Source organism: Haliotis cracherodii, unplaced genomic scaffold (genome assembly GCF_022045235.1).
Source record: "Haliotis cracherodii isolate W230 unplaced genomic scaffold, xgHalCrac1.p SCAF_9, whole genome shotgun sequence".
NCBI classification, from domain to species: Eukaryota; Metazoa; Mollusca; class Gastropoda; order Lepetellida; family Haliotidae; genus Haliotis; species Haliotis cracherodii.
This window is the reverse complement of record NW_027266343.1, coordinates 10,424,374-10,440,544: the sequence shown is the minus strand read 5'-3', so window position 1 is coordinate 10,440,544 and position 16,171 is coordinate 10,424,374. Positions and strand designations below refer to the sequence as shown.

Here is a 16,171-nt window from a genome sequence, read left to right as displayed (position 1 = left end):
CTAGGTAGTAGTTTTCAAGTTATAGGTCGCACACAAAAATGTCCTCAGAAGGACAGATGGACGAACAGAATTAACTATATACTGCCGCCATTTTAAGTCAGGGGAATGAAAATGCTAATTTCAACCCAAAATCCAAGCCCCTTCTCCTCCCCTAAAAATCAAATCGTTGCTCCCTTCAACAGATCCCGCCAACAATGAACCATCTTACCATCCTTCACAAAAGATAGCACTCAGCACAATGCAATCTCATTAAAACTCGATATTGTACTCAGATTTGATACTTCTTCCCGTCAAGATCTGATTATGACAAAACCTCCTTACATCAAGTCGAGCAAAATTGACAACCCTTTAAAATTAAGGATGCTTGGGTTCTTTACCAAATCAGATGTCTGCTTTCTACACTTCATTCCTTTACCACCTCTATTTGGACTTTTCGATCTGCACAAAAGGAAACCCACACAGAACATTTGTTCCCTTCATAGTAAATCAGACCTGTGAAGATCCAGGGTAGAATAGGTCTTCAGCAACTCATGCTTGCCGTATAGAGGCGACTGTGCGGTGTCGTAAGAGGCGACTAACGGGATCGGGTGGTCAGGCTTGCTGACTTGGTTGATGCACGTCATTGTATCCTAATTGCATGGATTGATGCTCATGACGTCAATCACTGGATTGTCTGGTCCAGACTTGATGATTTACAGTCTGGAATATTGCTGAGTGCGGGGTTAAACAACAAAGAAACTAACAATCATAGTAAAGTATGATGGGTGTAGATGCAATGGTGGTCAGAAACAAAAGAGTATGTAAAATATTCATATTATATTGAGTACAGCCTTTATTAGTCTCCATTTGGAACTGCCTATTTACGTTTGTTTTCAAGATACAGAAAGCAGATATGATGCTCCAAATAAACCATTCGCTCATACCACAAATTAAGAAACTGTCACTGGGATTACTTGATTAGAAGGTTCACGTGGAGGGTTTTCTCGGTGATGAGAGGCATCTAGAATGAAGACAAACACTTACTCACAAGCAATCTTTTATTGTTTCATCCAAGCACTTGAATATTGGAATGTTATTGAACAAAACTTTATAAGACTTCCATTCATTACAACTAGTCATGTATTAGTCTGAGTGGAAGCATAAGCGGATATTGTCATCATACAAATTGTACAAACAATGTATTGGAGATATCAACAGAGAAGAGTACAATTGATAGCAAACTGTCCTGAAAGAGGGGATCACCATATTTAGCTTAGGCAAAGTTTATAATAGACACGTATACAGTGGAACCCTGCTATCTCGAACTTATTGGGCCATGTTGTAACTTGGAGATATCCAGACATTCAAGATAACGATGCATGATAGAAATATAGCTAGGCGTTTGGACCTGAGAATTGGTTCGAGATATCAGTACATTTGAGAAAACGAGGCTTGACTATGTATACAGAATAAATCTGTGATAAGTTCGTCTCTGGCCCGTAGAGAAATTGTGATAAGAACAAAAATGTTTCATATGCAGCCGATACTAACAGCCTCTTAAAACATCGTTACAGATTAACACTTAGTCTGTGAGAAAAATTCTTTAAAATAATTTTTTAAATTTTTTTTCTTCCAAAAAACCTTTCCTCTTCTGTGTGGAATCAAAGAAACTAGACTTGGTTTAGTTTGAATTTTTTACTTTTTACTTGACTCGTTAGTGTAATAATAAATATTTTGTCACCTATACATCATGTACATTAAAACACAAATACTGAGTTCTTAAGATCATTGTTCACCATCTTGTGCTATATCCTTGTTTTTAAAGTTTAGAGGGAAGTACTTAAGAAAGGATATGTGGTTGATGAAAATAGTCCCGTCTTAGTGGTTGTCAAAATCATGATAATTCTTTGACATACAAAACAATTTCCTGAATTGAGACATACATAATAACATATCTATTTTTTATGATTAATAACGACTAATATTGTATAAAATTGTACAAAAATAGAAAAGATTATCACAAAATAATATTTGGTGGAATAAATGCAAACTGATTTACCAGTAAATTGTGTTTGCATACTTGAAAATCAGAAAATATGTACAAAATATCAGGAATAATTTGATCAGAAGAAACAGCATCTGTCAATAAATTACTGTCAATATTCACACCTAAAACTACTTTTAAAACAACTTTTTTTCAGATGGTGCTAATCATGTGGAAATAAACTGAAGAATAGTTTATTTTGGGTTCAGTGAAAACTTACATCATTGAAAGGACTACAAATATTCAGGTTTGAACGTCCTACCAAACACTTGGTCCTCTATAGCGTCCATATACTGACGACACTTGAATGGATTTCCTCAAATATTTACATAACATACTTCAAGAATACACAGTTGCTGGGGGAGTTAGCAACATTTGTATTAAACTAACCTTATTTCAACACCTGAACTGTAACAATTTGGTGAACCGGATTTGGGGCTTGGTTTTCAATTCAGTGGGCAGTCAACCAAAGCCAGAAATATGTAACCTTAGGAGTCGGGTACAATACCCTTCTCACTTGGTCACTGGTTCGGCCAACCACTCCTTGGTTCCGGGGTGATATAGCTCTCTTAGAGTACACGTACTACTGTAAGACTGAAGCTTTGTATCAGGGATATTGTAGTGCGGCTCCCAGACCCTAGAGAAAAATATTACAATAGTAGTCCAATCTAGAATGATTTGGCAAGTCTAGATTGCCTCAGCTCTAGGTATGGATTGTTCTGGGCTCCATTTGGATTTTATTTATGTTTAAATACGATAACATTATTCCTGGGCTTAAATGTCAGTCTAGGGATATTGTCACACTGTGTGTTGTTATAAAAGGGTTAAAAGTGCTTTTTATGTGTCTCAGAGGAGACTGTGTTCTGCTGTGCATGTCGGATTCAGGGAGGAAACTTGGCTACATCCTGGTACAATTTTAGTTCCTCAATACTAAACATATGTTCACTCTACATGATACCTTACAACTCCAGTTACAAGGAACAAAACGTTCTCGAACAAAAACAAAGATTTGACAGAGTAACTGAATTGGCCACAAAACTTCTAGATTCAGGTTCCATTAAGCCTCAATCTCTCAATATAAAACTTATCTCAGTAGATTAAATCAATTTTCCTTTTTGTATATGCTCTCCTTTAGACATTTCTATTTCTTGTGTGGGTAATCGTGGGCCGTACGTGGGGAAAATTAATATTAAAATCAGACATTTCAGATTATTTTTTGTTCAAAATATGTTGCCATGTGATGATATTCATCAACCTCTTGTTTGGCTATTCTTTCAGGTTAAGTGTTGGAGCATTTTAGGGGTCACACAGCAAAATTAGCCCTTTCATATATTATATTTCATTTTTTATTTTTTTATTTAGCAAAACCCTTAAGTAATAAAAACAAAATTACTGCCTCAGTCAATATGAAATATACAAATCTGATAATTGAAATCCAGGGTATTCATCAAGCAATGCCATTTGAATACTGAAGCACTATTTATTTAGATGCAATGCTAAATGTATATAATAAAAATACATATTCATTTCAATCATGGAATAAACCAATGTCCAGGTTCGTTTGTCCTCTTCCCTACAGAAAGTACATTTTGTAAAGTTACATCCCATCACAGCCAAAATAAATTTGCTTTAATAAAATGAAATGAATGATTTACAGTAACCTGAACTTGTAAATCACTGTTGTGATCATGCTGACCAAGCTTAAGTACAGCTGGAAAGTCACTCCAAACCAAATCTTCAGCAAATACACAGCACTGATGCTAGGAGTGTCATAATTCATTGTGTATCATGATGCAGTCACTTCAATCTCCCAGGGCCTACTTATCTGTGTTTGTTTGTTGCTTAACACAGTACTCAGCAATATTCCAGCTATAAAATGGTGGTCGGTAATAATTGAGTCTGGACGAGACAATTCAGTGATTGACATCATGAGCACCAATCCACGCAATTAGGATATGATGATATGCATCAACCAACCTTTGCATGTTTTTAATCAAGGTGCTCGCGTAATTTGATATACTTCGCGATGTAAGACCCGTTTTATCACAATAGAGATCTTGATGATCGATCAGATCGTCTTGACTGGGCGCTGCCATTTTGTTTGAAACAAATGCAAGTGATGGAATCGGATTGGTCCATAGGAGAAGTTTAGAAGGGACATAATCCATAATAACCACTGATGGCGCTACGATCGAGCCCAGGAATTCCTGCCTAGTTTGGCAAGGGTGGAAACTGGACTTTTAAAGTCAGTTAACGCTCTTGCCTCAGGAAGATGGTGATAGGCTGTCTTATGTCATAAAGCACCCTGATTCACGACACATTTGTTAAAGAACTGTTATTTGATTGGATGTCTGTTTTGAGCATCGTGTCATTCTAACTGGGCTCAAAACAAAGATGATGAATGGGTCCACAGTATTTGTCACAATGGAATAGAGACTTAATACACTGGAAAACTGAGGGCGATATTGATTCGGGAAAATAACTATCATATATATCATAAGTGCATCAACAACACAATGAAAGATGACACACCTAATGTCTACCAACCCATAATACAATCACTCAAAATAACTACCTCAATTAAGACACTACATCCAAATGTGTTGAAACTTAAAGTTAAAACTCCCCCAGTGCAATTATGGTAATATGTTGATCTTCCAAAGTTTTGACGCCTCTGAGAAGAGAATTATTTCAAGAATTTCCATGCAATGTTTATCTACAAACAGTTAAAACACACAACCCAGTCTCAGACCGAGGTAGCCAAGTTGGCCTACACTGGTATCAACTTGTATAAAAGTCTAGAGTTACGAGGACTGTCACTCAGTCTAGATCTTGGCTGCCAAGGAACTATCCATTTTGTTTTCTGATGGGAAATGGGATTTTCTAATGAAAAAAATTAAAACTAAATTAAATTGTCCTGTGAACTAAAAAATTGAATGAATATATTGAAGCAAGCTGATTGCAACAAAGGTAGGTAAGGAGTTTATTTTCGTACTCCCTTGAAAATGAGAGCGTATTTGTTAATGCTTGGGGATGTCCAATTTAAGATGTCCAGTTTGAAATTTCAGAATAAAATAATCATATAAATATTCTCTCTTTGAAATTTGACCAAACAAGATTATATCGTAAACGTATTGGTATTAGTTTCAAAATGATATTTTAGGAAATAACCAATAATCAACCCTGATAGCTTTTTCATATTTGTTTCCTTTTCATCTTGACACATCGCTAAAACAATTGGAAAAAGATTCAAATGAATCATGAACTGCACCAGGTTTATGCTTTTGAACCAGTAGGAATCAACAGAGTAACCCTCAACACTAGACTTGAATACTTTTGATAAGTTTTATAACAAACCCAAGTTGAATGCAAAAGCGAGAAAACATACGAAAATTAGGAACTTATGCATCAAAACTAAATCAGGACCACATTTTTACTTGAATAATCCCATTCATTTCAACAATTTTAATTGAAAAGCAAAACGGAATACAATTCTGGTGAATTATTACAAACAGATGCAATGCATATAAACAAAGTGTGTGTTGTGAATTGATTATAGACCAGCTATTATATCATTAAAATGCAAAGTGCTAAAATCTTATTTTTATTTTGGTTCATATGAACAGGTTATAATTACAAAAACCAAAACAATATATTGACAGCATGCATCATATTGACACCATGCAATTACCATTGAAATGAAGGCAAAGGATTCAGAAACCCTTTCCAGTTATTTTCTATAGCAATGATAATTGCACAATTTATCATGAATTCATCATTGGACAAAATAACCTTGATCCAAGAGGATGGGTCAAAATTACTTATGAACAACAATGTGATTAAAGGCAACTCTTACATACAATGTCTACACAAATGTATTTTTGATTATATAAATGTAATAGATAGTACAAGTATTTACAAAACACAAACATACTGAAAATTGTGACATATTGTTGATATCATGAACCAATAATTCTTAATATTCTTTTCCATAGAATATTTCATAGTATTTCCATACTTTCATTTATTCAACAAAAACTAAAATTACTAGCTGGCATCATAGCAAGACAAAGATACGCTAGGTCAGTGACAATCCGGGGTAGATAGGTCTTCAGCAACCCATACTTGCCCTAAAAGGCAACAATGCTTGACATAAGAGCAATATTGCAGCTATATGACGGCACGGTCTGTAAATAATCGAATTTGGACCAGACATCCAGTGATTGACATCATGAGCATCAATCCACGCAATTGGGATACAATGATATGCATTAACCAAGTCAGCGAGCCTGACGACCCGATCCTGTTAGTCGCCTCCTACGACAAGCATTGTCGCTTTTTACGGCAAACATGGGTTGCTATTCTACCCCGGATGTGGTTCTGTAAATATAGAATCAGTCTTGTGCATGTAGACTAAAGGCTTTGTTGCATTTCTGTACTTCAAGAAATGCCAGAAATTGACATCACTGATTAAATGCTAGCAATTATTATATGTTCAATCATATTTCAAGCTTTGTACATTTAAGATAACAATGTCATAACAAGAAAAGGGAGAATGAATCAACAATTAGCACACTTAACAGATTACCCTTATCAAAAATACATTTTAGGCATCTTGTATCTGGTATGATAAAGCTATACAAATAATCTTCAACAAGTTCTGCTGTACATTCAAGCCCCTTTTTGAAACAGTAACCATGGTAACAGGAACACTCCTACTTTCAATCAAACCCAAAAGCTAACAAGCCATGTCCTAATGCAAAACAGACAGAAACAATTAACACATGTGTTTGCAAATAACAGTTTGTTGAACAATCCAAAAAAAGCCTTAAAACAGGTGAAATTATCAAGTTTACATGAATTTTTTATCAAGTGAACACTACATATTCACAATCTCCGGGACTGACCAAGTGACCATTTGATATTCTGTGGGAAAAATCTTGTAAAATAGTTTTGCTTCAGACTGTTGAAAAAAGAAGAAGAAGATATTTTAGGCTAGTTTATGCAATGCTTGTGCATTTAGTGAGTTGAGTTAGATCGTTGCTGTTCGAAGAGTATTTCAGTAAAATCACATGCATTGGCTTAATGGGTGAGAAAAGCCTAAAATGAAACCAGGAACCTGGTTAAGGGAATGACAGTCCATGATTTGGTCATGACCAGCAGATCCTGGCATGACTAAGGCACACAACTCTACATGATGAATTGCTGCATCACAGATCACAAGGCCATTCATGCTCCCTAACCTCAAAACACAGACAGAATGTTGATTTTGTTCAATGGAACCCTAACAAATATCCCTGCCCTCATCACACTGTACATTGTAATAAGTAAATATGTTGTACAATGTTTACAAACAATATCAGTTCTGGCGTCCATTTGTAAGCAGGAGGTCCTACACGTATTCAGTTGATGAATCAGTTAAGGCTGGGATGAGCAGCTCGGGTACTCGGGTCGGGTGGGTACTGAGCAGGACCCGGGTACCCACTGGACTACCCGGACCCGTGGTTAGTTACGTGATATATTGCTGAATGACAAAACTTATCTAAAACTCTATGGTCACACTACAAGTCACTATTGTTCCCATTTCTTTCTGACTGTGCACCCATTCCTTCTGATTTTTTTATGTTTGAATAACAATAAAACATGCAATAAACATCAGTGTATGCATGACCAGATCGTTTTATATGTGTATCTATGTACATTTTGCCAGAGCTACAGTCAAACATTTCCCAATCAGACAGTTTGTACCTATCTCTTGAGACCTACAGCAGGTACCCGGGTAGGGTCGGGTAATAGTGGGGTGGGTACCCGGGTAGTAAATTTGGACTCGTCCCAGCCCTAGAATCAGTTGTCTAGATATCACACACACCTGACCTGCACATCTTCATCTCATCAGCAGTCTGTACCATAGCAATCTCATTAAAATCAGATCTTAGTTCTCGCTACTGCTAAACAAAGATCTGAGGACATGCCATTCCTATTGAAGTACAAAACTGATATTAATGAGAATGCTTACAAAACAAAACAACTAGAGCACATCCCTCAACATATATCTCGCAATAAAACAACAACATTAGCGTGGGTGACATTTTGTACCCATGTGCAGAATCTAGCCTGTGTGAACATTACCCATTTGGTCCCACAGAACCACAACAATACTGGAATGTTACACTATACTGTTAAAATCAAATTTAACCATGATAACAATAAAACTGATATCAAAACCGATGTTCTGAAACAAATGTACATCCGAATAATCAGATACCGTATTCAACATAATAAGGGCCCAGGGCGCTCTCAAAATTAGAAATAGGGGGCTCTTATTAGAATATTATTTCAGAGTTGAAAGATCGTAAATTTTGTGGTTTATGCTGACAGCCTGAAATGTTTATGTACGACAGATATATTTTCCCAGAATTTAATTTCCCACGATTAAGGATGCATATAACACATGTATTATACGAGAATAAAGTCTTGTGCACATTGATCATCTGGAAGGGGTGCTAATTGGTATTGTTCACTAGCCAATATATTAGCAAATATCGCCGTGGTCGCTTATTACAGCGGGGCACTTATTACGTCGAATACGGTACTCTTCACAATAACATATCAAAAATATTGCCAAGGGTTCTGTAGCTCACTCATTTCAAGAAAGGTATACATTTTTATACGTCCATTAACCGTGTAACTGAACAAGCACTTACTGTATGTTGAAACAAGCCACACACCATATTTCAGAAACATCGATCCTGCCGTGTGACATTAGCTGTTGGGACTGACGATACATCATCAAAAGAACATGGTTGCCGTAACTAGGTACCGGTACTCATGATATTATAATCCACTAATATATTAATCAGGAGTCTATTGTGAAAAGGTTATATACAATGATAGTTGACTCACTTCACCACTTGGCCTTCCTGACCTTGGCCATTTCACAAAACTCCCATGCTTTAACATATACTTACGACAGTTGTAGCACTAAGGTGATCTTAACTCCCATACTTAAACATAGACTTACGACAGTCGTAGTGCTAGGGTGATCTTAACTCCCATACTTAAACGAAGACTTACGACAGTCGTAGTGCTAGGGTGATCTTAACTCCCATACTTGAACATAGACTTAGAACAGTCGTAGTGCTAAGGTGATCTTAACTCCCATACTTGAACGAAGACTTACGACTGTCGTAGTGCTAAGGTGATCTTAACTCCCATACTTTAACAAATACTTAAGGCAGTCATAGCTCTACGCAGCCCAGATCAGCTGAAAAAGAATATATTTGAAAATTGCCATGCAACCACAAGCAGTGCATTCTTGTACAACTATGTACTAATAAGTTTCACATTCTATAATGATGATGTCTCAGTTTTTGTGTTATATAGGAATACGTTGACATCCTTCTGACGTTCTTCTTCCAGTTTGGTGTTCCAAGTATCAGTTGTCTACAGAAGACCAGCACTCTTTATGGAGACTTCTCACAGGGCCCACTTGCACAAAGTGATCTTAGCGCTAAGACGATTGTAACCCCATACTTTAACATAGGCTTACGACAGTCGTAGCGCTAAGACGATTGTAACTCCCATACTTTAACATAGGCTTACATCGCTTTGTGCAAGTCTGTAACAGTCTGGTTCCAAGTTATCACATCAGTGTTTGTATTGGTGTAACATCCACAATAAACAATCCATGTCCACACCAAATGTTCACAATGTTTCCTTCTCTGTGATGTAAAGCACCTGCCCATGCCTACCCATACTCTACTACCATGTCAGCCAATCAATGACCTCTAGCTTACCTACAATTAACTACCGTATCATACCACCATGACATGCCAGTCACTTAGTAACATACCGATAAAAAACAAACATATCATCCAGTGAAGACTACTACACCTAATAGTAATAAACTACCACATCATACAAGTCAAAGACCCATGACATGTTAGCTTATCCATAGTAAACTGCCACATCACACCAGTCAAAGATCCCTAGCCTATCAGTATTAACTTCCATATCCCCATGATCTTATTAACCAATGGTCCCTTGCCTAGCACAATAAACTACCCATCACATTAACCAATGGTCCCCTGCCTACCACAATAAACTACCCATCACATTAATCAATGGTCCCCTGCCTACCACAATAAACTACCCATCATATTAATCAATGGTCCCTTGCCCACCACAATTAACTACCCATCATATTAATCAATGGTCCCCTGCCTAGCACAATAAACTACCCATCACTTTAATCAATAGCAGCATAGGCATCTTCCTCTTCTTCTTCCTCTTCTTCTTCCTCCTCGTCTCCTTCTGGACATTGCCGGGATGGAAGAGCCAAGGATGGTGATATCGATGATGGTTCCTCATAAGCCCCTGGTATGGAAACGTTCTTCTTAGCACTGGTATTAACCATAGTTTCCTCGTACTCATTCTCGGCTCTTTCCTTCTGAAGCTCAGCAATCGTTCTTCCAGAAGCCATACCATATATATTCTCAGAAGCAGCAGCAATGTGGGATTTGGCACTCATATGCACGATGCGATCATATGTGTCGTCATCATCCTGGGTGACAAACGATGGACTCCCATTGGCCAGGTTGCCAGGACTGGAAGTTGCAGCTACCTTAATGTTGTCGTAATCCTCCTGATGCACATTGTCTTCAGGTCGAGCATGCTGCTTCCATGCATCTTTTTTCTTCTGGGGCTCGGAGTAAACAACCGTATCTGGCGTTTCTTGGGCATGTTTCTTTGGATCCGCTGTTCTTGGTTTTGGTTTAGGTATCGGTCTCAAGGAGGTGGTTTCAGCCGCTTCAGCATATAATGGTTCGGGCCCTGGCTGGCTGATGTTGCTTGATGTGATATCAGTTATATCCTCATATGCATGGAGGTTCGCTTCTTCATACCTTGGGGTGCTTGCTGACAATGTTGCCTGAACTGGCTTCTTCTCACCATCACCCTTTTTCGAATCCCCTTTCTTGTCTTTCTTTTTCTTATTTTTAAGTTCCTGCTCCTTCTGTTCTTTCTTTGCTTTCTGTTCTTGTTCCTTTCTTGCTTTCTGTTCTTGTTCCTCCCTCTTTGCCTGTTCTTTCTTTGCTTTCAGTTCTTGTTCCTTCTTTGCTTTCAGTTCTTTTTTATCTAATTTCTTGGCAGGTTGTACATCTTCTGAGAGTCTCTCAGAAGATGAATTTGATCCTGGCTTTTGGTTTTGTACCGGATGCTCACCATCCTTTTTATGCTGAAAAACGTGGTTCAGCTGTGACGCGAAGCCATCCGCCATTCCTGTTACATTTCCCCCTGACTTTACACTTGACCTTTTCTCAGGATCTACTGACACACTTCTTGGCTCCATCTTGGGAGACACCTTTGCCTCCACAGGTCCAGCACCTTGCCCATGAAGTTTACCATGGCTAAGACGGGAACCTTGACTGTGATCATTTTGGCTTTTGCCTGATGAACTAAGAACAGTGTCGTCACCATGAGTTCGAATCATCTGTGTTGCCTTGGTGACTGTTTCAAAGATCAAGATGCCTTGGTCAGTCTTTAAAGAAAATTCCCCCTCTCCTGACATGCACTTCCGGCCTGCCTCGAACTGGAAGTTGTTCCTGGTTTTGCCAAACCTTCGGATGTATTTGAATGGCCATTGGAAGAGAGCTTTTTTGGTGTTACAGTCCACCAATGCCAGATTCTGATAGTTCACAGCAAGCATGTACTGCCCTTTCAAACGACACCTATCAGAAGCATCTGTCTCTTCGATGGTCACATTGAACATCGGAGCTGGAACAGAAACAGTTGCAGCTGTAATAACAAAATGATATTCGAGTGAGTGAGTGAGTGAGTGAGTGAGTGAGTGAGTGAGTGAGTGAGTGAGTGAGTGAGTGAGTGAGTGAGTGAGTGAGTGAGTGAGTGAGTGAGTGCTTTAGCAATAATATCAACACCAGAAATGGGCTCTACAGTTTCGACCCATGTAATGCATTGTGAGGTCTGGTGCCATGATAGTTGATACATATATTATATGGGATGATAATATCATGTATTGTGAATAAACATCTGATGTGATACATGTATTATACTTGGTGATGTCTTTTGAGAATTAGCACCACAAAGTATATATATACATTTTATCATATAAAGGCTTCTGTTATATCGGGGGCGGTCGGGGAGCCTAGTGGTTAAAACGTTAGCTCGTCACACAGAAGACCCTGGTTCGATTCCCAACATGGGTACAATGTGTAAAGCCCATTTATGGTGTCCCCCGCCGTGATATTGCTGGAATATTGCTAAAAGTGGCGTAAAATTGAACCCACTCACTCACTGTTATATCGATGGGATAAATGAAGAAATATGCAAATGAGCGCACGTAAAAATCCAATCTGTCTCTGTCTCTCTCTCTCTTTCTCTCTATTTCATTGAATGAAATTACATCTTAAATATTCATTAATGTGTTTAACGCCGCACTCAGCAATATTCCAGCTATATGATCAAATGGATCAGGTGGTCAGATGACATGGCTGATTACATGTCATCGTACCCCGACGACGTGGATCATTGCTCACAAAATATCAACTACTTTTGTTTGTTTGTTTGTTTGTGAACGCGGCGCTCAGAAATATTCCAGCTATATAACGATGGTCTGTAAATAATCAAGTCTGAACCAGACAATCCAGTGATTAATATCATGAGCATTGATCCATGCAATTGGGATCAATGACATGCATCAAGCAAGTCAGCAAGCCTGACCACCTGATCCCGTTAGTCGCCTCTTACGACAAGCATAGTAGCCTTTTACGGCAATCATGGGTTGCTGAAGACCTATTCTACCCCGTATCTTCACGGGTCTTATGTGATAAAGAGATCATTACCCTCAAGTGTTTCCATATTGAAATATATATTAGAAATAAGAACTGTATCATACACGGCTGATAATCAATAATCTCTATGTCTACAACAAGTGTACCGAACAGGACGTTGAAATTACTCACTTGTGTCTGCCGACTCGTATATGATATTGTCATCCATGTAGAACTGACTGTCACTTTCGTCGTCATCTGACACGTCTGCACTGTCAGCATCAGCTATTATGGCTACTTTCAAGTCTCGCTTTAAACTAAACACCCAGTGTTTAAAGTCGTCATCTGTTTCAGCCGTGAAAGAGTATTTGTCTTTTTTAGTGATAACATCAAAACCGAGTTTCCTTTTTCTACTGTACTTCAGTTCCCTGGCCTGGTCCAGACAGATCACTTTCCCCTCCTTCTTCTTCTGAAAATGTTCCAACTTCTCAAACACATGAATCTGAGGCGCCTTGCCGCTCGGCTCTACTAGAACACAATATCGCCTCTGCCACGACTTGGACTGAAAAATTGAAGTGTGAATATTGTTACATACATATACATGGATACGTAGATCTGTCATACTGCATATGGCATTAGAAACAGAAGACAAAGGAGGCAGTGAGAGTACATACAATCATGACAAGCATCTTCCCGAGGCAAGGGAGTTAACTGACTTTAAAGGTCCAGTTTCCATCCTTGCCAAACTAGGCTTGAATTCCTGGGCTCGATTGTAGCGCCACCAGTGGCTTTATGAGTTATGTCCCTTCTATGCCTCTCCTTGGACCAATCCGATTCCATCACTTCCATTTGTTTCAAACAAAATGACGGCGCCCAGTCAAGACGATCTGATCGATCATCAAGATCTCTATTGTGATAAAACAGGTCTTACATCGCCAAGTGCATCAAATCACGTGAGCACCTTTTTTCAAAACATAGGTCTTCCCCTTCCTTTTTACGCTTCATTAGGGAAGCAAGATGGTGGAAATATATCCCCCAAACATAAAATGTTCCAACTGTTGAGAGAGAGAAAAATACAAAATTGTCTGCCACAAAAATGACATTGTTGCAAGGTATTTTTCTTCTTTTTTTTAATATTCAGGCTCATGGTATTAATTTAAAAAACATAAGACCCCTGTCTGGTATACTGCGCTAACTTGTCTCTCAGTTAATGGCACTGCAAACCTTGGTCTCCTCCAAATGATTATGTTCTGAAAAACAGTGTTCCCCCATATCCTTTGTAACCAGTAGTTACTCTAACACGCTCTAACACACTCCTGTTGTGTAAAGTGACCTTGACCCCGTGTCGTGTGTAGTCATATAATCTTCCTGATCAGTGTTTGCCACTTCCTGGTTTGAGCAAGCGAGGTAGTCCAAGATTACATTATCACAACTATATTCCACTCACTGTTATATACAGGACACCCTTTCTGTTTCACTACATAGGGCCACTGAATCTTGAATACTGTTTTATCGTTGTTCCATGGTGCATCAAGGACCAAAAGGCACCAGTTCGGCTGATGAGTAATGCATATGCCAAGTGTTGTTGAAATATATTGAACGGTTTTCAAGTTATGGCCCAGAAACGAACCCTACCCTCGTTTGAGACTAAGTCGACATTGTCAATGCAGTACAACGTACAAAACTATAATTTGAAAAATTTGACAATAGCAAAAGGCACCGGGTCAGGTGATGGGTATTGCATCTCTCAAGTTTCCTTGAAAAACTTTGAACAGTTTTCAAGTTATGGTTCGTTTATATTAGGATGGGAACGTCGACGTCAATACATGATGGTGGAGGCCAAAGATGGTGAGGAAGATGCTAATATCTATCTCTTATCCCCACCAAAAAATGTCTCAGAAAATGCTAGAAAATAATAATGCTTCAACATGTTCCAAATGTGAGAAAACTGAAAAAATTAAATAATTGTCTGTCTGCCCCAAAAATTACATAGTTGCAAGGTATTTTTCTTCTTCTTTTTTTATAATATTCAGGCTCACAGCTCAGTCTTAACTCATAAATAGAAGTCCTCTGTCTGGTATATTGCCTCTGTCATACTGTTGTGGGCGCCGCCATTTTATTTGAAGCAAATGCAAGTGATATCAGACGTGGAATCTGTTAGGTCAATAGCGGGGGACATAGAAGGTACATAACTCGTTATAGCCACTGGTGGTACGATTGAACCAAGAAATTCCAGCCTAGTTTGTCAAGGGTGGAAACTGGACTTTTATAGTTAGTTAACTCCCTTGCATCAGGAAGATGACCCCCTTCCCATTTAATGTAACATGTTTCCATGTATTTCTAGTATCACAGACTACAGCAATGCAATGCTGGTAATACTAGAGACTAGCAATACATGTCTAGTATTGTGGAGGGCCTAGCAAGGCATGCACAGTATTATTGACACACAATGCTTGTCCAGTACTCAAGTATTACCAGGGTAAACAAGTATTTGTCACAAAGTGACGAAATGACCCCCACCGCCTTATGCGATATGTGTTTTTTTTCCAAATATTTTATTCCTTTTGAATAATATTATTTTCTGTGTTAGATACCTCCATGGAACTATTTGTCTAAATTTTGGATATATCGAGGCAACACCCGTTTTCCAACTCCAAAAGCCAATATCATCAAACATGAAGGAATCCAGAAATTAGTTCTTGAGATATCACAGCAACACTGTTTTCCATCTCGATTAACAGATTTCCCTGCTGTTACCTTGAAAATTAAGTTAAGGTCACCAAAATCGACTGGTGTCTGCGGTGTCTGTAGTGTCTGTATATACACCATAGTTCCAAACATGAAGACAATCCAGCGATTAGTTCTTGAGATATCGCGGCAACACCGTTTTCCAACTCCAAAAGCAGATTTGCCTGATGTGACCTTGAAAATGGGGTTAAATGTTTAAAGCCGTACTCAGCAATATTCCAGCTATATAACGGCGGTCTGTGAATAATAGACCGATCCAGTCTGTCAATCAAAATTGGCACATGCGTCATTTTGAGCCAATCAGAAGGCCGGGCCCGCTTTGCAGATTTGTCAGAATTACTTCCGGGGTCAAACAACACCTGAGAAGCGACAAGGCTATGGTTTGTGCTATTTTCACTCGAGATATCCATTACGTATCGCTGGGATTAGATGTATACCTTTACCCAAACCCACAGTGTCGGGAGAAAAATGTTTGAGGCTGATCAAGATGTGCAGTCGGCCTCAGCATCATATAAACGTTGCCACCCTCCTCTACGGGACCTACGTCTGCTCGAAGTTGAGTATTTGCACGAATTTCGGCACTTTTGCACATATGCATACTCAAATCGGGTAA

The 16,171-nt window shown here is 38.6% G+C and overlaps 1 protein-coding gene across 1 annotated transcript in view; it reads right to left on the bottom strand.

Moving 5' to 3' along the window:
- Nucleotides 1–1,035: 1,035 nt before the first annotated feature.
- Nucleotides 1,036–16,171, bottom strand: part of LOC139453277 (uncharacterized) — a 30,852-nt gene continuing 15,716 nt past the window's right edge. The window contains exons 2-3 of the mRNA XM_071234911.1: nucleotides 13,003–13,372; nucleotides 1,036–11,797 (exon numbers count right to left, since the gene is read on the bottom strand). Of these exons, the coding sequence (XP_071091012.1) occupies nucleotides 10,272–11,797; nucleotides 13,003–13,372 (1,896 nt within the window). The 3' untranslated portion in view covers nucleotides 1,036–10,271. The remainder of the gene's footprint in view (nucleotides 11,798–13,002; nucleotides 13,373–16,171) is intronic.